The sequence below is a fragment of the Ursus americanus genome, chromosome 23 (assembly GCF_024610735.1).
Source record: "Ursus americanus isolate L20-20 chromosome 23, mUrsAme1.1.p, whole genome shotgun sequence".
NCBI classification, from domain to species: domain Eukaryota; kingdom Metazoa; phylum Chordata; class Mammalia; order Carnivora; family Ursidae; genus Ursus; species Ursus americanus.
Window position 1 is genome coordinate 24,280,577 of NC_142149.1, and position 24,741 is coordinate 24,305,317.

Below are 24,741 nucleotides of genomic sequence, written 5' to 3' on the forward strand. Positions count from 1 at the left end.
CTTGCCTCTGGGGTTTCCCAAGCGAATAATGAATAACGGCACCTAACCCCCCAGACGAGTTTACTGCCTTTAAGCTTTAACAACAAAAGTGTTCCACATGCGTTTCTCGAACTCCTACTATGTGCCGGGCATCACCCTCAGTGCCAGAGATATAGAGGTGAACAACACACACGGTTCACTTCTCGGCCAAGTCCACGGTCTAGTTTTCAAAAGATTTTCCTTTGTGCTTTGGGATTTGGTAATCCAGTGGGCAGGTAACCCCTTTACATTTTCATATGCGGGGCCCTGATCCTCGGCCTCCATCTTTCCACAGTCTTTCAAAGTTTGCCTCGTAGGGTGACCCCCACTTCTCCCTTGGCTGATAATTTACCTGACCTTTCTCTGGCCTCTGATAGGTCTTCCTTGGGAAGACTGGAATTAGACACCCTATTTTGTGTACGAATGCTAGATGCACGTGTGTACATGGGTAATACGACGTTTTCTAACTTCCTTCATTTAACTGTTGGCCATGCTTTCAAACATCCAATAGTTAACTGAGCGCCTACCAAGCACCATGCTCGGTACTGAGGGTGCTGTGGTCTGGGGTACGCGTTAGGAGATGGAAGATAAAGAATCCAGAAGTCACACAAGTAAATATATAACTACAACCGAGATGAGAGCTATGAACAAACGTACAGGGTGCCTAAGGGTATAGAAATGGAGGCCGGGCTGTAGTCTGGAAGCTTTAGGAAGGAGTTCCCTAAGGAAGTGACATTTGGCCTGAGAGCCGAAGGATTAGTGGAAATCGGTGAAGAAGAGTATGAGGAAGAACATTCCAGGCAGAGTGAAGTGCAAAGGTCCTGAGGTAGAAGGAACCAGTGCATTCCAGAAGAATTGTACGAAGCCCAATGAGGCTATAGCACAGAGAAAGGTTGTGTGGGATGGGCTGGAATGTTAAACAGAAGACACACCATGCAGGACCCTAGAGGCTAGGTAGGATTCCAGTCTTTATTCTCCAGAAGCACACAAAACCAAATCTACAGAATTAATAATGGCTCTTTTCCCAAAATTACCAAGTTGCTTATACTTGTCTTGAAGGAGAATGGTAACAATGGCCTGAAGTGCCGGGAGCTTTCCCAGTGTCCTGGCATGCTGTGGCTAGGTTTGCCTGGCACTGGGGAGGCCCAGGACTCAAGAGCCAGCCCCAGCCTGGCAGCCCTCAGGCAAGGGATGGCCCCTGCTAACGTGGACAGAGGAGCAGGGGTGGAGGGTGGGTGGAGTGCTTTGCCTGAGGTATCAGCTCTACAGTGACATTTGGAATAGCCCCAAGACTATGGCTCTTGCTCCTAGATAACTCTATCATGTTTGCCCCCATTTAAATGGCCTGCTTGCCCTGCCGCCCTTCCTGTACAGTTTTCTCCCCACCCAATCTGGGGAAGGCCCCTGGATAAGAACTCTCAATTGCCCAGAACCTGGGGTTTTGACCTGCTGAGTTCAGGCCTCAGTACTATCTGGAACCATGTATATTTACATATCCTTGATAGCTTTGCACTGGTATTACTGGAAGTCATGGGAGAAGAGGGTCATAATGGTTGGACTTAGCCTTTCTGAAGGCCTCTCCTTCTTTCTTGTCCTATTTTTGGAGAATGTGGTTTGGTGTAGTGACATCTACTGGCAAAGCAAGGCAGGTAGGCAATGACCAGATGCCCACTTATCCTCAAGTAATTTCTAGCCTAGTGAAAAAAAATCATCCAAAACCCCTGATATTGGTTAGAGCAAGACTAAGAAGCCCACGGTTGTGGGTTTGGACCATATATGTGCTGGTTTGCCTTAAATAGAGAAATGTTTTTCCTAGTTGCAACTTGCATCCCTAACTTTGGCCAGTTGATTCACGTTTGGCGACAGTTAGTCACAAGGGAGACTGGGGAAGCATGTGTAAATGACTCAGAGGGACCCATTCCTAGCCCCCATTCCTGGGAAAGCATCTCCCAACGAAATAAAAAGACCCACAGTTTACAAATGGCAAAATTCAGGGTCATTTTTCATCCTCCTGGAGCTTAACTGGTTTGGGAAATTTTTTTTTTTCCTGGGACTCAGTTTCTCCTAGGTCACTGGGAAAATACTGTCTACAGAACCATCTTCGAGGTTCCTATATTGGGCAAGAGTGACTACAGCTTTTAAAGTGGTCCCTCAACTCTTGCTGAGGTACAACAGAGCTTGCCTCCTCACTGTCTGTCACCTCTCCGTTCTGTTCACGGTGTCATTCTCTCTCAGTAGCATGCAAACTTGACGAAGAGCTTACTCCTAGAGGTCCCTGGGAAGCCAGAGTGAAACAGTGAGGAGAAAATACTAGGGCAAGAATTACAAAGCGAATGTTCTGGCTTCTTAATAACACTGATTCCATAACCAAATGTGGCTCACATGAAACACCTCTGTGTGTGTGTGTCTGTCTGTCTGTCTATCTATCTGATCCTTGTTCAGACTTAAAAAGGAAATCATCAAGATCCCAGTAGAGAAACGGATAATGAGTAGGATTTCATGGAAGAGGAGACAGAACTAGTAAAGAAACACATGGCAGACTGAAGTAAATCCTAACCAGAAATTAAATCCAAAGCACATGTGAGGCAGTTTTCATTTTGACTAAAATTGCAAGCTCTTTTTTAAATTTTTTTAATTTTTATTTTTTTAAAGATTTTATTTATTTATTTGGCAGAGAGGGAGAGAGAGCAAGCCAGCGAGAGAGGGAACACAAGCAGGGGGAGTGGGAGAGGAAGAGGCAGGCTCCCAGTGGAGCAGGGAGCCGGATGCGGGGCTCGATCCCAGGACCCTGGGATCAGGCTCTGAGGTGAAGGCAGATTCTTAATAACTGAGCCACCCAGGCGCCCCAAAAGATCTTTTTTTTTTTTAAAAAAAGGTTTTTAAGAAATCTCTACACCTAAGGTGGGGCTCGAACTCACAACTGTGAGATCAAGAGTCGCATGCTCTGGGCACCTGCTCGGAGGGAAGCCTGCTTCTCCCTCTCACACTCCCCTTGCTTGTGTTCCCTCTCTAGCTGTCTCACTCTGTCAAATAAATAAATAAAATCTTAAAAAAAAAAGAGAGTTACATGCTCTATGGACGGAGCCAGCCAGTCCCCCACATTGCAAGATCTTATTAAGTGGTAACACTCACTTCTGGGAATAATGTCTTAAAATTGGCACCCTCACATGATGATGTAAAGCGGTGACACTTTACATTTGGGCAAATCTTTGGGAAAAGAAAAAAAGTGATATATAAGGGGTAGACATAAACACAGAAGAGACCGACAGAGGCATGCAGATCTGCGCTGCGGCGTTTACTGACGTAAAAGACCCTCAATAACCCACATAGGGAATGAGCACATTATGTCACAGTACCACAGTGCAACGTCACACAATGATTATAATTACAGTGACGAAGACCATAGGGGAAACGTGGTGCACGTTGAGAATATGTAAAAAATATGACATTTCATGTAAACAATGGGTGCATCTATACAAAAATACGCACAATAATAAAATGTGTTCATGTGGTGAAAAATTGAAAGGCACTCTGCAAAAAGGAAAAGTAGCTTTGTGGCAGCAGTGAGATTAAGGGTGTGTTATTTTCTCAAAACTTATTTAGTGTTGGGATGCCTGGATGGCTCAGTCGGTTGGGCCTCTGCCTTCAGCTTAGGTCATGATCCCAGGGTCCTGGGATCCCAGGGCCCAGAGCCCTGTGTCGGGTTCCCCGCGCAGCCGCGAGTCTGCTTCTCCCTCTGCCCCTCCTCCCTGCGTGTGCTCTCTCTCCCTCCTTCTCTCTCAAAAATAAATAAATACAATCTTTACAAAAAACCCAAACACCTTATTTGGTGTTATTCTTCTGTGTTAATGTTTGAAAAGGTGGAGGGGTTGGGACAGGTGAAAGTCATACTGTCCCAGCCCCGTCTATACACACTTGTCCTCTACCCTCTGCTCCAGGAGGAGAAGGACCCCATCTGCTTATCCACGGTTGCACTCAGGCTCCCAGGCCAATCCTAGCACTTAGCAGATGCCCAGTAAATATTTGTTGAATGAATAAATGAAAATACCTGCAGTCCAAAAAGTCTCAACCCAGGATCACTGGGATCATTCCATGCTGGGGAATGAAGAAGAATTTGGTTTTGCTCGAATAAAAAAAGGAAGGCGGGGTGCCTGGCTGGCTCAGTCAGTAGAGCAAGTAGCTCTTGATCTCGGGGTCATGAGTTCAAGCCCCACATTGGGCTTAGAGCTTACTTAAAATAAAAAAAAAATAAAAAAAAAGAAGGCCCATCCATAATGACAATTCCCTGGTCTTCTTGATAAGTGAATTTGGGCTTAGAAAACCCAGGGAGAGACAGTCTGTTAAAGCAAACCCAATTACCACCCATGAACATATGTTGCCCTGAGGCCTCTGCTGCCATAACAACACTGTGTAACTATAACTACAGCCCTGGAGGGCTTTGGCCCTGTCAAATATGGAAAAGGATGTCTTCATCACACGCAGCCTTTGTGCGCAGATTGACTTCCCTGGGGAGCTTAGATCAGGGAAGGGAGGTAAATAAGTGGAGAAAGGGGGGAGATGAAGGGCACGAGTGGGAGAACTGCTATTGAATCAGGATTAGGGTGATTTTTTTTTTTTAAGTGATTTTCGAAATGTGGTTATTTGACTGTTTAGTTTTGGTGGTTATTTATAACCCCAGCTGCAGAGGCGGGGAGCTGTGCCTGAGCCTGCTGGGATCTGTCCAATACCTTCCCCCAGGGTGGGGTTGGGGGTGGGTGGTAGATAAGGGTGATACAGGAACCAAATTCACAAGTGGCCAAGAAGGTAAGAGAAGTTCCAGGCCACCTCCAAGAAGAGTGAGAAAGAAGTGACCATTAGTGACTGTGCTGACTCTAAGTTTAAGACAGCTGTGAATGAAAAGATCTTAACATGAATTATGGACCCATCAGCAACCTCTGAGATTCTCCAGAAGGGAGAGAGACTAGGCCAACACTTCTACTCAGAAGTCATGAGATTGGCCTGGCTACACTAGCCACTCAGAAGGTCAAGGCAAGCTTCTCCACCTTACAGGACAGTTGTCTGCACGCAGAGGAAACTGCTGTCTCTAACCCCTCCGGGGCACATCCCTGGTCAAAAACAGTCTTCAAGGAGAGAGGGTGGCTGGTTCTGTGCAATCCTTTCCTAACCGAGCCAACACTTGGCAGTAGCCACTGCATTTACTGAGCCCTTGGATGTCAGGCAGCCAGGGAGAAGCTGGAGACCGGGTAGCCGGCCAGGCCAGGCTCCCAACCTCCACGAGCTCCCAGACCTTTGAAGCAAATGATGAATGGGCAAGGGGAACATTTTAAAGGAACATGAGGGATCTTTTAGGGAGTTTACAAATGTGACTGAAGAGACAAGCTACAGATACAAGAAAGAAAAGGCACAACAATATGCACAAAAGATCAGCCCCATGCCCCCTGCCCTGTTCAGTTCCTCTTCGACTCTGGGTAAGGTTAGTATTTGTTACAGCAGGATTCGCACTGGTCTCCCTGCCACTCTGATTAGTCCCCGCCACGGTTTCCAGAAGGAGATCTCTAAAGTGCAAGTGTGATTGTGGGACTACTCTGCTGAAAGTCCTTCAGAGATGTCCCATCACCTCCAGTCCAGGCTCCTCAGCAGGATGTCGCCAAAACCATTCCTGCCTCTTCTTTTGGCAACCACCCAAACTCCACCCTGCTGTTAGTCACCTCCATGCACGACGCTGCTCCGTCCCTCGGTGCTTTTGCGCACACTGCTCCCTTTGCGCGGAAAGCCCCTCTTCTCTTTGCCCGCTGGCAAACTTGTCTGTCCTATGAAACTCCACTCTTCTTTCACCTATTCTAGAAATCCTTTCCTTTACCCTCCAGACAAAACACTCTACTTCCTCCTCTGTACCACTTCTGACCCTTGCTCATCCTTCTATTTTCCTATTAATACTTTACAGTATTTGGGGGCCATGAGATTACGGGCTTGGGGAGACATGGTGTCTTGCCCATGTTGGGTATGACTCAAAACCTGGGATAGAATTCGTGGGTAATCACTCTGTGCTTCTTGAGCTGAAGTGAGGTTGAACAGAAAAAGGAAACAATCACAAGACCATGTAAAGATATATTCACTAACGGTAGGATATTAGCCATGACTAGGGTGACTGGAACTATAAATATCACTAACAACAGCCATTTACAGAGTATTTACTCCGGGAGGAGCTGTGCTAAGTGCTTTACGACAGTTGCCTCCTTGAATCCTTACAACAACCTTGTGGGGTGGCTATTAGTGTCTCCATTTCACGGATAGGGAAACTGAGGCACAAATTAAAAAACCTGTCCACGAGCAATGCAGACAGAAAGTGGCAGAGCTGAAAGTCAGTTCCAGATCTGACAACGGAGCCCTGGACTGGGTACTAGTGGAGCTATGAATAAAATAAATAGGAGTTCCTATTATCTGTTTGGAAAGGAGAAAGGGGAACAGAACATCAACCACATTGTATAAGAAAAAGTATAAATATAGCAGTAAATGTAAAATAATATATCACTATGCCTACTACCTCAGAATGAATAAATCAGGAAAGACTTTTTGTTTTAAAAGATTTACCTATCCATTTTAGAGAGACAATGAGAGAGAGCTCAAGAGTGCGTAAGTGGGGGAGGGGCAGAGGGAGAGAATCTTCAAGCAGACTCCCTGCTGAGCTCAGAGTTTGAGGTGACAGGTTCCATCCCATGATCCACGAGATCATGACCTGAGCCGAAACTAAGAGTCAAACACTTAACCATCTGAGCCACCCAGGAAAGACTTTCTGAAGAAAGTAAATGTTCAAGAAAGTTGGGAGATGCAGGAGTAAAGGCGGGAGAATCAGTGTGTGAAAGTGTAACGCGGGAGAAACAGTGGAGCTGAGCTGCCTCTGTGAAGTCTTGCAGATGAGGATGGGCGGGGGGCAACTAGGCAAGAAACTTTATTTTATTTATTTATTTATTTTTTTAAAAGATTTTATTTATTTATTCGACAGAGAGAGAGACAGCCAGCGAGAGAGGGAACACAAGCAGGGGGAGTGGGAGAGGAAGAAGCAGGCTCATAGCGGAGGAGCCTGACGTGGGGCTCGATCCCATAACACCGGGATCACACCCTGAGCCGAAGGCAGACGCTTAACCGCTGTGCCACCCAGGCGCCCCTAGGCAAGAAACTTTAAACCAACATCAGTTCCTGCTTCAAGAAGCTAATTGTGCCATGATGAAATGACCCTCCAAGTAAAGATTATATTTGATTCAGAAAAAGAAAGGAAGAAAAAAAAAGCTTTTAGCGTTCCCTCTTCCCCATTCTAAATATACCTAGCTGTTCACTTTCATCTTAAGTACACGTCTTCCTTTTGATCATCTTTCTATCCTATTGATGTTAGTTTTTTTCATCTTTCTTCCAGAGTGCACACTTTCTACGGACAAGAACCATGTCTAAATGACACTGTAAATTCTTCAGTGTCAGCTGCAGTGTGTAATAATCCAGTGTAAGCGATTAATGTTGAACATTTGTAATGCTGGTGTTTGTATGATGAATGGTTAAGTCAGGATAAGATCTTATTCTAAAATACTAATTTCTGGGGAGGGATATTTCACCATCTTAGTGTGCTATCCATTCAGAGACTGTGGAACGGTAAATATGCTCTGATTGACTAGCAAGCATGTAGTGTGGGCAGAGCATGGTCTAGGCACGCTATTAAGGATGATACACAAAACTGAGATATGCTCTTAACACAAGAGCTCCTTACCCTAGTCTGGGAGCCAGAGCATCCACGCTGACCTCAGGAACACACCAGGAAGTGCAAAATAACAGTAATAGTGGGAAAGTAAATGCTGAAGGGATACAAGAGGAAAAAACATGAGCCCTTTTCCAACAAGTTCTTATGTGCAGTTCAGCATCAGGTAGGTTATTCATAGGTATTTATACTAAACACTAAAAGCTAAATACTAAATACCGAAAGCTGCCTCTGTTACTATCAGCCCAGAATATCCCCGACGACAGTGCTGGCTAAGGGTTTGGAACTTTAACTCTTCAGAGTCCTCTGTTTTTCTCCTCAATCAGATGTTTAACTTCTGCTGCTTTGTTCTTTAGCTCTGCTCGTCGGGGAAAACTCCGGTGAAACTGGGGTCCAGGCTTCTAACTTAACTACTGAGCATGCCTGCATTCCACGCCGTTGCTTTCCACCAAGCTTTGGTCCTCTCAAAGCATTTCCTCCAGCGAGGTTAAATCCTCAACGCCTGCTCTCCACCTCCCAGCTTGTTTAAATGGCTCTTCTAGCCTGATATCCTTGACCAACTTTTCCTTCCTCTCCCAACTAACCCAGTTGTTATTATTTAAATATCCATGCCTTTTTAAAGCTCCAGCTTCACTAAACATATTCCTTCCTCTTCTTCCCTCCCCCAATTCCTGGCTGAAGCATTTAGATTTCTAGAGGTCACTTGGGCTAAATGAGGTTCACTGCTTCTCCGACTCTGGTACCGCACCGGCACCCGCCCCCACCCCTGCGGGCCACCCAGAGCTCTCAAACCCATACAGAACGGGGGAAGGAAGTGGGCGCTCACCACTGAGTGAAACTGGGAATTCTTTGGAGCTACAGCTTCTGGAGAATGGTTTTACCTCTTTCCGCGACGTGAACGACTAACTTACTTGCTATTCGCTAAGGGCAAGGACAATGTCTCCTCTACCAGACAACAAACTTCCTGATGATGGACGCTACCCTTTAGTTCCTTTTATAAGCCGCAATTCCCACCACTTTGAAATACAGAATGGCTTTTAAGATGCAATTTCTTGTGCAAAATATCCCTTCCCAACTTCGAGTTTATAGGATAAACAGAAACGTCCTTTAGCCAATTAGGCAACGAAGGGGTTAAACCTCAGCCACCTGATGGATTCTGGGGGTTTCCTTCCTCGACTTCAGAAATTAAAACGACCGGGAAGGGAAATTTTGCCCAAGGTAAAGATGAGAACCGCTAACTTCAATCGTCAGGCTTCAGCCCCAAACAAGAATGGCTGCCCACTTCCACAAAAGGTGCCAATCCCCTAACTAAAAATGGCCGGTCCGGATTTCTACTACTGTGCTACTCTCTGCCCAATTCCAAGATGGCGCTACTAGCCTCACCAGGAGGAGCGAACCTCCCAGCACCCTCTCTGGCGCTCAACGTCAGGTGACGCGAGCTCCAGCCGGAAGTGAAGGAAAAAGCGCCTCAGCCCGCGGCGCCTGCGCAGAAGGGTCTAGACGCTGTGAAGCAGGAGGCACTTGGGATCGTCCGCAGGATTGGGACTGCTACAGAGGCCGCCACGGAGCCCGCCGGAGCCACCGTTCCTACTGCTGCTGCCGCCGCTGCCCGAATCGGAACTGTCGGGCCGCAGCCGCCGGCAATGCCGCGAAGGAAGGTGAGAGGAACGGGACTGAAGGGATGGCGGGTGTCTAAGGGCAGTCGATTGAACAACGTGACGCAGTTGGCCACGCCTCACAGTGGTTGGGTTCCAACTTCCCGCTCCCCCGAACCTAGCTCAGCAACCCTCTCTTCTGTCCATACCCAACAGAAAAATGTGGGCCTGATCCTGGCCTCGGCCTTTGCTTGCAACTATTCCCGCCCTCTGCTTGCCTGGCTCGGAGGCGTTCTTCTCGTTAATTGGTCGCTGAAACGCCTAGAAGCATATTGATTGGCTGGTGGCACCGCCCATTTGGGTCCAACGGTCACCTCCCCGCGTGCGGGGGCGGTGTCGGGGCCCGGCCCTACCGCTCTCCGACTGGCTGTGGAGAACGATCCCTCCTCTCTTGATTGGCTAGGCTTGGCAGTCTGTCCCGTGGGGGCGCGGTGTAAGAGTAGCGCCATTGGGTGGCACGAATCCCCGCCCTTCCGGCCGGTGATGCTGATAGGTGCATAGGCGGGGTTTTGGAGCATCCTTCCTTTCCAGGCGGGGGGCACAACAAAGCAGAGGACTGGGCGGTAGGGAACCAGCGCCCACTCCCTAGGGATCTTACTCAGGCCTGTTGCATCTAAGCCGTAATTTTTCCTTATTTGCCGGTTGGACAGCGGCCAGAAAATGCAGTTCTTAAAGGCAAAAACTTTCCAGAGTTAGATGGGATTTATAAGGTCACCTAGGGACACCCCCATCCCTTTTCTTTGCAGCTGAACAAACAGAGGCGTAATGGAGTGCCCCAAGCCACTCCCATTAGGCAGTAGCGGAGCCAGGACTACAGAACAAATCTAATTCAGTTCAACACATGTTTATTGACTACTTGCTACTGTGCTAGTTGCTGGAGATTCACGAATTAATTAGACATGATCCTTGGCTTAAGGAGATCACAGTCTGATGGGAAAAACAGACATATAAATAACTGTAGAAGGAGCTAGTAAATTCTCTACTTGTGGGGTATATACTAAGTATTGTGGGAGGGAAGTGAGGAGCAATTAAGTATGCTCCAGAGTATGATGGGAAGTAATGGTGAAAGCCAGAGAGAAGAGCTGAATTCCAGGGTCAAACCAGGAGGGGATGGCCTGGGATTCAAGTATCTGGGTAATTGGACTAGACGACCTTTAGGACTCCCCCTTCATCCTGTGAATTTTCTGTGACTTTGGAGCCTCTGCTCATTTCTGGGCAGATTACCCTAGAAATACTTAGAAAGCTGTGTGGTATTCTTGCTCATTTCTGCAGAAATCTTTCTTTTCGTGGAGGTTTTCAAATATTGTACCTTTTATTCTCCTAAAATGGCCTACACTGGTAGGTGGTATAGAATAGATCCACAGCCCCCTTTCTGCAGTTCCTAAATACAAAATAAGTGTTTTTAGTAACTTACTTGGTTGGCAAAACCTGTCCTAAACTATCTTGAGGCTACTTACAGTTTTTGTGTGTCTCGTTGGGTGTGATTGTTTACATACTCTGCTGTAGAAATATTAGTGTGTTTGATAATGGGGTATTACTTGCGGGATATATGCAGAGTATTCCCTTTCCAAAAAGCCAGAAAAATTATGAATTTCAAACGTAACTGGCCCTAAGGGCTTTGAATAAAAAATGGGGCTTGTAGCTTGAAGTTTTGTATGGTTTTCTAAGCAAATACTCTTCCCCTTTCTGGCTTAGTAAAAGGTATAGTGTTAATGTTCAACTCTTAAAAGTTATCTGTATGACTCACCATGCTTCAGGAAGCTAATAATTGCCAAATAATTTTTAATTGAAGAGATGATAAAATCTCTGTTCTTGAACGTCTACAAGTCTTCATGTACAAGTCACTTTTTTTTTTTTGAGCACTTCTGTTATTCATGTGGAGAAACTTCATACGTAGATAACAAGAAAGAATTTTAGTCTTTTTCTTTAAATTCTCTTGGGATCAGAGTTGTGGACCCTGATATTTTGAATTAGTATATGGTTTGAAAAAAATGTTATGGCTGTTCATGAAGACTTTAAACCAAAGCTACTCTAAAGTTAAAAGGAGTCTAGCACTGATACTTTTCGCACCACCATGGACTTTAAGTGCATAGTATTGTCGGCCAGACCATTTTGAATTGGGTACTTTTATTTCCAGTTTGTAGTACTGACCAATAAATGGACTTGTTTCAGAATTAGTGTTAATGAAAAAGAATTAATTCTCGTTCATTCATTTAATAAAGGTGCATTATTTGTAGGTGGTTCATTTAAATGCCTTAAGTCAAGGAAATTTGGCAGTGGAATCCTTTCTTAGTGTTTCCAGTATCATGGTTCATTTTATTTCCAGTGTTAACACAAACCCACAGAGTAAATGCTTCTGTGCTAATGTCTGGATCTATGGTGTTACAGAGGAATGCAGGCAGTAGTTCAGATGGAACCGAAGATTCCGATTTTTCTACAGATCTCGAGCACACAGACAGTTCAGAGAGCGATGGCACATCCCGGCGATCTGCCCGAGTTACTCGCTCTTCAGCCCGGCTGAGCCAGAGTTCCCAAGGTATAAGAATTCATTCTTCCTGACCATGCCTCACAGCCTAGTCCCTGGTCCTCATATTATTGTGTTACTACGGAAACTGGTCCCTTGTCTTGGTGTAGGTGACAGAATCTGGTAAAATGCAGGGTGAATGACTGCAGAAGTATCAGGTCTTTCACAATGGTTCTGCTGGGGGTATGTCCAATTTGTAGACCCAAAGGAACTACGTCTGATTTAATGGCTGTGTGACACATGGATGTCTTAAGTCATTTAGGTTTTTTTTTAGACTCAGGTTTGTCCATCAGTAAAATGGAAATGCCATCTCTTCACTTTCTGTTAGAATGGTTTAGACTTAGGGACTTTGAATAGTCTCTCGAACTTGTTTTTGGAGGAGGTTCAGTACTTCTCAGTACTTCCAAAACTTACATTTAATCCTGTAATGTAGTCAGACACGATTAGTAGATATAAATAGTTGCACCCAACTGTCAGTTTTAAATACCGAGAATTTTGCTTTGGTAGTAAAGAATGGAGAATCTCTGTGTTGGAAGGTAGTTTGAAGGTTCTCTAGTGCAATTAGCCATCTCGGCTTAGATTTGGAGGGTACTCCTGGTCCCTCTTGGTTCTGCTCTGGGATTCCCTGGGGAGGAAAGAAGGTTGCAGTTAATGCACAAAGCTGATAGTCAATAGATGATAACAGATTAAGGGGGAACTTTTGTAATATGGTTCGAGCGCTCAGATAGTGCCGATTTGGTTACTGCTGTATGAACACATTGCAAAATGAGAGGAAAACAGTTTTTCAAGCAAGAAAATGGGAACATTCTCAACAGCTGTTATTTTATTTTTGATTTTAACATTTCAGCTGAAGTGTAGCTGTTGTCTCAGTTTGTGTTTATTTTTTTAGCACAGTGGAATATCGATAAATGACTGCTGTAATTCAGATGCTATGCTGTGTACTGGAATGCTGTGATAGAAAAATCATAGTTCTTGCCCTTAAGATGCTCACAGTTCAGTGTAAGATATAGATGTATTGGTCGATCATGGTCATGCATTTTGGTAAGGGCTCTGAGAGGTTTGCATAGTGTATTCTGGAAGCTCAAAGATGGGGCAGGCAACTTGGGGTATGTCTCCAAGGTGGAGTTCCTAAAGGATCTAGTAGGAATTTATAAGTTGAAAGGTGGGAAAATGTTATTCTAGGCAGAGGGAACAGTATATGCAAAGGAAGGGGCATAATAATCTTACAAAGTGTAATTGGTCATGCCCCAGACACCTGAAAGTTGTAAATACTCAAAACAGCTAGGAAATACTTGGGCCCTGGGTCTCTTCCTAGTTGTTATACTTCATAATTGGTGAGTTGCACAACTCCTAGGGGCATTGTTCACAATGTAGTTTATGTAAGGTGGCCTTCTCAGAAGCAAAATAGATGCTGTTATGAATTGAGCCTTCTGGAGGTATGCAAGCCGATAACCTAGCTGTATGCTAACTTTTTTACCCAAAAGTTTGAGAATTTCGGTTTTCTTCTTTGGAGAACCTGTGAGATTTGTATCACCATAAGATCTTTTGTCGTTTAAAATATGCTTTACTTTCAGCTTTAAATCTCTTTCTAGTTCTTTTTTAAGTGTCATCAAATTAGAGATGTAACAAGGCTGCCAGGGGCTTCAGAATACGTTTTGTTATCTAAAAAAATACCAAAAGCTGTGTTCTTGCCTCACTCTTCATAAATCTATTATGATTTTGCTTCAGAGTATCAGCGTAATCAGGAAGAACACAAGAGATACCGAAAGAAAGGAAATGTTTGTATATTGTTATACTTTCAGTGGTAGAATATCTGTTTTATAGTGGGTTGGACTAAGGGAAGAAAGAGAGGATGCAGCTAATATTTAGAAAGTACTAGATCTAGGTACCAGGGATCACGTTAAATGCTTTATATGAAGTATCTCACTTCTCACAGCAAACGTGTGATGAATGTGCAACTAGTATTGTACCTTTTTTTATAGATCGAGGAGAAGGCGTGAAGAGATGAACTTGCCCAAGATGCTGTAGGCTAGTTAGTATGGGGAAGTGGAATGGCATGGGAGACAGTCTTGATTCCAGAAGCTGAACTATTAATTCTTTTTTTTTTTTTAATTTTTTAAAGATTTTATTTATTTATTTGACAGAGAGAGAGAACACAAGCAGGGGGAACGGGAGAAGGAGAAGCAGGCCCCCCACTGAGCAGGGAGCCAGATGTGGGGCTCGATCTCAGGACGCTGGGATCATGACCTGAGCTGAAGGCAGACACTTAACCAAGCCACCCAGGCACCCCTAAACTATTAATTCTATACTATATTGCACCTCTATACCTGATCTAGGCTCTTTAGCTTATATTTTACTTAATAAAATAGATGTTTTAACTATTTGTCGGATTTTGTGAAGTGTGAAGAGGAGGGCATGCATGCTAATAAATCATATGGATAAGAAAAGAAATTTCTTTTCTCTTTAATTATTTTATTATCTTTTAATATTGGGGATCAGATTCCAGTCCTGTTCGAAATTTGCAATCTTTTGGCACCGAGGAGCCTGCTTATTCTACCAGAAGAGTGACCCGTAGTCAGCAGCAGCCTACCCCGGTGACTCCGAAAAAATACCCCCTTCGGCAGACTCGTTCGTCTGGCTCAGAAACTGAGCAAGTGGTTGACTTTTCAGATAGAGGTGAGTGGGTATGGGATCATTTGGTCAATTACAGAGAGGATCTGGCCAATTTCCTCTTAAGGAAGGCTTGGGGCCACTGCAGATAGATGCCCGATATTGATAAAATTCAGCTACGTAAATGCTGTTTGCCTGATTCCTTTCTTGAATGTCTTGCGGAGGACAGTTTTGTACTAGAGTACTCTTAAAGTTTAGAGTAACAGGTATATTAGATTGAACCCATAATAGGCAAAAGGGGCTGGAGCCCTTTTACCCGTAGATGAAGAAGGCTTGAACCAGATTTTCCGATAGTCATGGTTGTCAGTCCACTTGTCTCTGAATTTCTGAGGAGGAGTAACCTTCGGTAGTGGGGGATGGTGAGCTGTTGAGATTGTGATTGACAAGCCCAAATCAGATGCCTTAGAGCACCAGTTACAGACCAGGGAGCGTCTAGCCTGCCAACATGCTCTGTTGGTTTGCTTGCACAGCGTTTACCTTTTTTTTGGTAAGATTTATTTATCTATTTTAGAGAGAGAGAGTAGGGAGGAACAGAGGGGGAGGGAGAGGGACAAGCAGACTGGCAGGGCTCGATCTCAGGACCCCTGAGATCACAACCTGAACCGAAACCAAGAGTAGGGTACTTAACCAACTGTGCCACTCACGTGCGCCAGTGTTTACATTTTTAAAAGTTTGCTGCCAGCATTTGAAAATACAGAATTTCATTAAAAAAAAAAAAACAAAAAACCCACTTGGGTTACCAGTTTCTTTTAAAAACTGGAAAGCCCTGGGAACATGAGGTGGCCATTCACTCGCAGAATTGACTGGAGTGGAATAGTCGTTGTCTTCTTGAGATGGACAGTCGGCTCTCGATTTGCCCTTGCTCAGCTCTTGTAGGCATTTCATTTACAACCCAGGATTTATAATCTGATTTGTTAGATTACTAACAAGCTAGCTCGAGAGTCAAGTTCATTCACACTCTCACACCAAGTCTGTCATCCAGAAGGACACCCATTTTCATTTCTCTTCCATCCTTTGTGTCTCCTGGAAGGGGAGTTGGATGGTCGGTCAGTCTGTCTGTCTGTCTATCTATCTATCTGTTTTTCTCCCAAATATTTTATTTATTTATTTGAGAGGGGGAGAGAGAGAGACCACACAAGTGGGGGGAGGGACAGAGGGAGAAGCAGACTCAATGCTGAGCAGGGAGCCCTATGCGGGGTTTGATCCCAGGACCCTGGGATCATGACCTGAGCCGAAGGCAGACACTTAACCAACTGAGCCACCCAGGCGCCCCATGGATGGTCATTTTAAAGAAAAATTTACTTCCATCCAGTTTTGATTACCCATGATGGGGGGTTATGAGAAACACAGATAAGTGAAATGTATTAGGGTAAACCCCAAACTGAATTTTACTCAGAATGTAAAGTTGCACAAAGGAATGATGTTAGTTTCTCTTCATTTTCCTTGTAGCTTTATAGCAGATAAGTGGTTAAAAGTCACTGGTGAAATGATAGAGGATCTGGGAAGTCCGTAAACTCTTCTGAATAGGTGGCACCCCACTCATGAACTCTACCAATTGCTTTTGCTTTAGAAACTAAAAATACAGCTGATCATGATGAGTCCCCACCTCGAACTCCAACTGGAAATGCCCCATCTTCTGAGTCTGACATAGACATCTCCAGCCCCAACGTGTCTCATGATGAGAGCATTGCCAAGGACATGTCCCTGAAGGACTCGGGCAGCGATCTCTCTCATCGCCCCAAGCGGCGTCGCTTCCATGAAAGCTACAATTTCAATATGAAGTGTCCTACTCCAGGCTGTAACTCTCTAGGTGAGTGTGACCGGCTTCATGACATTTGTGTTCTGTGGTTCTCACCCTCTGGAATTAGGATCATGAAGAAATGTTTTGTGTTCTCTTGTGATGTAGCTTCTTAAGGTCTTCAGTGGTGCTCAGAGTATCACTGAATTGCCCGCTCAAGTAGAGAGTATTTCTGCTTCTTGGCCTATTGTCCATAATAATAGATCTAGTTGCAAGGACATTAAGTGTGATGCACCGATCAGTTTATTGAGAGCTTCTTTCTCCCTGCGAAAAAGTTCCTCTTTTTTTCCTGCAGAACCAAACAGAAGACCAGTTATCTCTAAATGGCTCATTGTGTGGTGCATAGTTTGAGCTTAATGAGGAGTGGAAGCTAATGCAGAATGCTGGTTATATGGTCAGAGCTGTTCCGGAAATGAGAAAAACAGATTTCTTATCGTGCGGCTGTGAGACTAAAAGGGCACAGGCGAGACCCTGGCTTTCTGTGACTTCAGTGGTTTTAGGTTTTGTGTACTTAATAAATACAAACCAGACAAGTATCTCTTCTTAAAGATAAATGAATCTCAGTGTTTTCTTATTTTTTTTTTTTTAAATTATTTATTTATTTGACAGAGATAGAGACAGCCAGCGAGAGAGGGAACACAAGCAGGGGGAGTGGGAGAGGAAGAAGCAGGCTCCTAGCGGAGGAGCCTGATGTGGGGCTCGATCCCATAACGTCGGGATCACGCCCTGAGCCGAAGGCAGACGCTTAACCGCTGTGCCACCCAGGCGCCCCTCAGTGTTTTCTTATGACCTTTACCCCTTACTGGCAGATTCTTATGGTTTAAACCTTATGAATGCTCCTTAAGGTGAGCTTCAGTGCAAATGCTGGGCTTAAGCTTTTGTTTAGTTGGAAGGCACTGATTGTGGTTACAGGCTTTTCTCCACTGGGTCACCTTAGTTTGAAATTTGTGAACTTTTCAGTGTGGCCATCAGGTTCAGAGAAAAGGTAGAACAGAGTAAGCCGTTGCTTTATAGGTCCACAGTATGTTTTCCTGCATTTAATTTATTTGGATCTTTTCCTGGGCTTAGCACCAATTTCTCCAATCATTTCAACTCCTTAGAATGCATAGAGCCTAAGTTCCCCTGAGCATCGCACCAGTCATCACTCAAAGAAGATAATTGTTTCAGGCCTAAATCCGTTTCCTTGGGTAAATGATGAAAAACTAAGAATAGGCATCATCATATAAACACTAGTATTTAAGAGCTAGCTGATGTGCTTTAAGAGGGTAAAGGGATCTACTTGCCAGATGGCAAAGAAAGAGACTCAAGCTCTGCTAGTCATGACCCACGCTTCCCTAAATTGTTACTTTTATGTACTCTTGTTTGCCACATGCCAGACACTGCTTTAGGTTCTGGGGGTGTAGCTGTGAACCTGTCAAAAGTTTCTACCCTCGTGGAGTTTATAGTCTGAACTGGGGAGGGCAAAAACAGGTGATACATACTATGTCAACCAGGGGTATTTCCTTGAAGGAAAGTTAGGGAACGCTGAAAGGGTAAGGTATTGTGCATATATTACAACCATACACGCGCGCGCACACACACACTCACACATGGACAAGCGCTAAGGGTATGGGGCAAGAGAATGCTCAAGCAGTTTGATGCATACTTAGGGGCCAATATGCCTAGGGCAGAGCAACCAGAAGAGGTCAGAGTCGGGCCTGACTGTACGTCTTTTATGCTCAGTACTTAACCCCCTTAATGGAGTAGATGAGAGGATAAATGTAAATCTCTTGCATCAGAGGAAAGTTTACCTTGACTTTTGGTATTCATGTACTGGCAAAGGTTGAAAAGTATGAACCTGAGCTTCCAAAATTATTTTTGATAAGGGGGTGCCTGGCTAACTCAGTGAAGCATGCGACTCTTGATCTCGGGGTTGCGAGTTTGAGCCCCATGTTGGGCATAGAGATTAATTTTTTTAAAAATTGTGGAAATTATCTTTGATCCTGTTCCACTCTTTATGTTCAGCAAAATAACATCATTAATTTTTTAAAATAATTTTGGTGTAAAAGTATTCTGTGCTCGTGAAAACTTAAAACCCTATAGGAGCCTTGAAATGCATAAGTAAAAGTTTTCCTTCACTCATATCCCTGGATATAAAACTATTCTTCGTAGTTTTTTATGAATGTGTCTAGTAAGTTTGTGTGTGTGTGTGTGTGCACACACGTATATATACCTATATTTCTATTTTGTTATTCACAAAAGTGAAAATGTAATGGTTTGACATCTTGGATATTTTACATTACTTAGGGTTCCATCTATTTAAAGAATACAGAGAATTCCATTTTATTGATAGTTTATATATTTTTAAATTGTCCAGTATGGATTGACCTTTAGATTATTTCTCATTTTATTTATTTCAGATAATACTATAGTGGATAGCCTTGTGTGTATGTGTTTTGGTGTTTTCCTAGAAAACCTGTAGGAATAAATTTATAGCAGTAGAATTGCTAGATTAATAGATTAGCTATCCTTTTTAACACTTTTGATATAGACACAGTAGGTTGGTTTAGTTTATGTATTCTACAATAAGACATGACTTGAATAATTTACCCAGAAGTTATAGCTGTATAATATCTTAGAAAGAAATATCTATAGAAGTATTTGTAAGAAATATCTATAGAAAGAAGGCTTTTTATAGTATTGATGCTTTACATTTTATACATGGTGTTTGATCATTGAGGGCATACCATTTTTTCTGTGCAGGATAAATTGAATGGATCTCTAAAGTCATATTTTTAATAATACAGTCCTGGAGAAATGGCAGCCTGCATATCCTGTAGTAATTCCTCTCTCCCCCAGTACTTGGATTAATTTCATCCTAAGCTTACTCTATAATCATGTATGATTTTTTAAATGCCAATGTTTCCATTACGCAAAGGTTTTATAAACCTTTTGGTTAAAGAGATGTATAAAAAGGAAGTAACATTCAGTTTCCTGTGTGTTTTCCAAAACCACATGAAAAATAGAAAAGTGAAGAAATACCCCTTTAAATAAAATGAGCTTTCTGTACTGTTATTAGTAACGTTGGCCCCTCCTAAGAGTGCCTTGTGCTGACTTCTTTTTATTTATTACAGTGCTGGATTAGTTTCAGGTGTACAATATAATGATATAGCAGTTCTGTATGTTACCGAATGCTCATCAAGATAAGTGTACTCTTGATCCCCTTTCTCTATTTCACCCCTTTCTCCCCACCCTTTGGCAGTTTGTCCTCTGTATTTAAGAGTCTGTTTTTTTTTTCTTTGCTTGTTCCTTTGTTTTGTTTCTTACATTCCACACAGAGTGAAATCATATGGTATTTGTCTTTCTCTGACTGACTTCTTTCACTTAGCATAATACCCTCTAGGTCCATCCATGTCATAAATGGCAAGATCTCATTCTTTTTTATGGCTGAGTAATATTCCATCGCGCACACACGTGTGTGTATAAACACATCTTCCTTATCCACTTGTCTATGGATGGACACTTGAGTTGCTTTTATACCTTGGCTATTGTAAATACTAACTGCCTGTTTAAAAGTCTGATTACAGAAGAAGCCTAACTCTTTAAACAAAATCAGCCCCCCTCCAAAAAAAAAAAGAATATATTTAATCTGGTTCAAAATTATCAAAATATGCTTATTTGCAGAGTAGAAGAGTCCATTTTCTTCTTTATTTTCCATAAGTTTCTTTTGATTATTGAAAACTCAATTCAGATTGGATAGCATTGCATAATAGAAAGGAAGGGGCACGTTATACATATAACTTGAAATTTTAGCATAGGAAAGTTAAATTTCACTGAAAGAAAATGTTCATTTGTTTTTGTTCCTTTATTATAAATGCTTTATGATATTTTTTGGAATTTGAGAACTACATTGTCAGAAGAACAGAAGGAACTACAGTCGATATTGAACATACACAAGTATGTTCAAAGATTGCCAGATCCATCCTGTGGAAGAAAAGAACTTATTGTGGGTGCTAGTTATGGCCCTGACATCACTTACCTTTGGTGGAGTCAATCTGTGATTAGATATATATTGGGTAAAAGCAATACAACAAAATAACATGGTTGATGTACAGAAAACTATCATTTTATGAGCATGAATCTTTTATCTTGAGATGAAGTTTTTCTCTCTTTAACAGGACATCTTACAGGAAAACATGAGAGACATTTTTCCATCTCAGGATGCCCGCTCTATCATAACCTGTCAGCTGATGAGTGCAAGGTAATCGTATTCTTTACTTGACGTATACTTACCAAGTGAGCACTTACCTAAGGGTTGCCAGACACTTTGCTAAACATAGGATCCAGTGTGAACAAAATCAGCAAGGTCCTTTTTCTTACATTCTAGTGGAGGAAACAGAATAAAAATACAGTTGTCTTTTTAAAAACAGAGTTAACCAGATAAAAGAATTCTAGTAGATAATGAATGCTTTGAAGGAAATGAATAGGGAGATTATGTATGGAATATTTGGAATATCATCTTCTAGTGCCTTGATACTTTCCGTTGAAAATTGATTTCAACAACTTCCAGGGACCTTTTCTATTAGGAAATAATTTGCATAAATATGTGATCTCAGTATTTATGAATTAGGTTCTCTTCTCATGAATCTGTGAAGACATTTTACTCTTTAAATTTTTTATAATTATTTTTCTTTTTCTCTGTTTCTGTGGAATATTTTTCCTTTTTGTTACTCTCAATCACACCTACTCTTGGCTGATTCTTGTTTTAAATTCTTGAGAAGTACAGTCCTAAATAACCTTTGGGACTTGGAGCTAATGGATTTGGGAGAGCCTAAGATCCTATTTTATATATTCCTGTGTGGGTTGCTGCGACCAAGGATGGAACTAATAATGGGGAAGCAAGAGTTGAAACGTTCTTAATTAAATGGATTGCGTGGGTAGCATTTGGACAGGTTATCCAAGCTCATTAGATCAAAGTATTAACTGTTGTTCTTGTGGCTGTTACTTTCTGACAATGCCAAGGTGACAGATTTATTCCTGTCTGAGCCAGTTTCATCCTATGAAAAATTAGAATCCCTAGCCAACATTAGTTCTTTCTGATTCAGGAATTTGGTCTCTTATTCACAACTAGACCACACGATGGGAAATTTCTTATGTCTTTCAGCAAAGTAGTATACTTTGAATGCTTATATGGATTTTAAGGTTGAAGACACTCTTTATTTTTCTTCATTCCAAATCTCTTGTATAAGGAAGGCCATTTCTTCTGCTCTGTGTAAGAGCGAGTGGTAAGTCTTCCCATTATCTTGCCATTAGCCTAAGACCAGATCAAAACAGCAACAGCTTGGTCATCGTCTGCATCGGAAGCCGACAAGGCACTAGATCTTTCTCTGAAAAGAACCGTGATTTCGTTTTTGAGAGTTGTCCTCTGCCTCTTGTCTTTAAATATCATGATCTGATACTGTGGATGGTTTCACATGGAAGTCTTCCCAAGGTACAACGTGTTAAATTGTTGGCTTGTGGCAATGTGAATAAGTCAAGCAATTTATTTTTGAAAAGGAAAAAGAAAAAATTCAGTGTGGGGGGAAAATTCTGAAAAAAAGGAAAGCATTTCCTGAATCTTTCCTCTGTTGTGCTTTCTTCTCAAGAGAAATGAGGCTCCACATAATCCATCTCTGCTACTGGAACTTGGAGGGTCCAGGGAATTTCTGAAAGATATGTATTTTTATTACATTTAGAATCCCACATGGAAAAATGAGGCTAATGCCTCACATTTATTGAAAGCTCTGTAATTTTTAACGTACTTGCATATACATGATTACCCTTGAGTTTCCTGGTAAACATTTGCAATCAAGGATATTGCCATTTTTATTTAGTTACAGATGGCCGTGACTGCATACTGTGACGCGTATCTGAGGATTCTCTGAGTGAGATAAAAAGACTGCATTCAATGAGCTAACTTTCTCATGGGGAGGGAGGCAGAACACATACAAATGAATAAGTAGAGAAGAATTTCATGCAGTGATAAATGCTGTGAGGAACAAAAAACCCGAAAGATACGAGTGGCTGTTTTGGGGGTGACGGCTGTTTTGGGGGTGACGGGGGCACGGCACTGCTTTTGCTCGGGTCGTTAAGGAAGACCTTCCAGAGGAGTTGGCATTTGACCGGAGTCATGGCTGAGGGCAAAGAGACCGTTGCGTCCAGGTCTGGGAGAAGAGATGTAGGTGGAAGGGTGAGCAAGCGCAAAGGCTGTGAGGCGGGGCTCACCTGCTGGGTTGGAGGGGCCAAAAGTAGGCCAGTGTGGCTGGAGCATGATGGGAAATGAAGAAGAGGATCCAGATCCTGAAAGACCTGTAGGCCTTGGCACAAGGAGTGTGTCTTTATTGTGACGACGTTGGGAAGCACTGGGAGGGCTTTAACAGAGGTGTGATAAAATTTCATAAATGCTTTCTAAAAATCACGGCTTGTTCATGTGTGGAGAATGGACTGGACGGGACAAGAGTTGATGCGGGTCGACTAGTTAGAATGCTGCTCTGGAGCTCAGGCAGTGGCTGGCGGCCCGGAGCAGCGCTGTATCCGGGGAGATAGTAAGAACTGATCGGATTCAGGATCTGTTTTGGAGGGGAGCACCTGGTGGACTTGCTGATGGATGTGATGTGAGAAAGAGAGAAAGAGAAGCAGCAAGGACGGCCTTCAAGTTTTTGACCTGATGAGTTGTTTAGAAAGCGTTGCTATCTGTCGATACGGGAATGTTTGGGAAGAGCAGATTTGTCGGAGAATATCAGTCATGTTTTGACTGTGCTGAGTTTTGGTGTGAAGTGGACCAGGCAGTTGGATGTGAGCCCTCACTTCCAGAAGGTGAAGCGGACACTGTTGGAGAGCTGATGTGATTTGTCTTAGGATGACATAACTGCAGAGTTCGGTTTCCCTGTAGCCTTGACCCCCAGCTGCCCCCACTTTTCTTCGCACCTCTTCGCCCTGTTCTTGGCGCTTCCTCACGGTTTCTTGTTTCTCACCCCTTGTGCGGCGGGAAGGGTCCAGGCTCAGAGTCGTCAGCCTTCATTAAAATCTTCACCTTACCACCATGTAGCTGTGATGATTTCGCTCCTCTGATGCGCGGTTAATGGCTGAGAAAGCAGACCGCGAAGCCCGCCTTACCTGTTCTTGTAGAGGTTATGATGATAAACGTGAAGACCCTTTGAACGTAAAAGCGCAACATAAATTCAAGGGATTACCATTGTATTCTTTTGCTTTTAAGTAAACTTAGTCTTAGAAGCAGGTGGATTTATTGACGTTGTTGATGGTTGCAGGTGAGAGCACAGAGCCGGGATAAGCAGATAGAAGAGAGGATGCTGTCCCACAGGCAAGATGACAACAACAGGCATGCAACCAGGCACCAGGTACGGGCCTTGTTCAAGCTCCGGCCGCTCACAGTCTGAGAGCCAAATCTTGGATCTGCTCTGCCCGGGAGCGGGCGTTAGGTCTCTCCATGTCTCTTGTTCCCCGTGGTATTTCTAAGTGACTCATCTTAACTCGTCGTCAGGTGTACCCTCAGAAGCAGATAGTCAAATTTCATGAAACAAGCACTTCGGCCTCATAAATGAAGGAATCATGTTGTTTATGGAAAATAATAGGAATCACGCATAATCCAGATTATTTCAGAGATTACACTTGCTGCTCCACGTCTTCATGTCGCATCTCCTTTTTAACCCTTTGTTTACTTTCAGACCCCCCTCACTGTGCTGGCATGTTTCCAGGGTCACCAGTGACTTGTGCTTATTAGCATTTGACACTTGGGGATGGTGTCATTTTTCTTCTACTTCTTTCTTGCCTTGGATTCCAAGATGCTGCGTTGCCCTAATCTTTCTGCTTCTCTGAACATTCCTGCTTATTGATGACGCTTAATTCCTTGTTCCTCCATGAATGCCTTTGGTCTTTGCTCTTGCTGTGTTTCTGCCTAACTCTGTGCCAAGAAGAGATTGTGTTTATCCTTCAAGGCCTTGAACACTTCTCAGCTGGTGTAGGAATTCTTCCCAGACCTCCTACCATCGAGGAATTTCTTCCTTAGGTATTCTGTTGTAATGTTCGCAGAATGCTGGTTTAGCTCTTGTCATATATTATATATACATAGCTCATCATACGGATGTCTGTTTTTGTGGTTAGATTATAGGTGGATAGTAGAGGAAGCCTAATGAGGAGGGAAGAGTTTGGGTTTGGAGCCAAACAGATCTGGATTTGAATACTGTGATTCTGTGACGCTGGCTGTGGTCTCGGGCAGGTCAGCTAACCTCCCTAAACTTTATTTCCTTGTTAATAACAAGGAATGAATAATGCCTACCTGGTAGGGTAGTCGGCT

General features: G+C 43.3%; 1 protein-coding gene across 2 annotated transcripts in view; it reads left to right on the top strand.

Moving 5' to 3' along the window:
* The first annotated feature begins 9,264 nt into the window (after window positions 1–9,264).
* KAT7 (lysine acetyltransferase 7) overlaps window positions 9,265–24,741 on the top strand; it is a 30,928-nt gene continuing 15,451 nt past the window's right edge. Inside the window, exons 1-6 of one of the 2 annotated variants that reach the window (XM_045773032.2) lie at window positions 9,265–9,420; window positions 11,806–11,953; window positions 14,441–14,617; window positions 16,182–16,421; window positions 20,567–20,649; window positions 23,696–23,785. In XM_045773032.2, the coding sequence (XP_045628988.1) occupies window positions 9,406–9,420; window positions 11,806–11,953; window positions 14,441–14,617; window positions 16,182–16,421; window positions 20,567–20,649; window positions 23,696–23,785 (753 nt within the window). In that variant the 5' untranslated portion in view covers window positions 9,265–9,405. The remainder of the gene's footprint in view (window positions 9,421–11,805; window positions 11,954–14,440; window positions 14,618–16,181; window positions 16,422–20,566; window positions 20,650–23,695; window positions 23,786–24,741) is intronic. The other variant, XM_045773033.2, reaches the window with a different exon arrangement.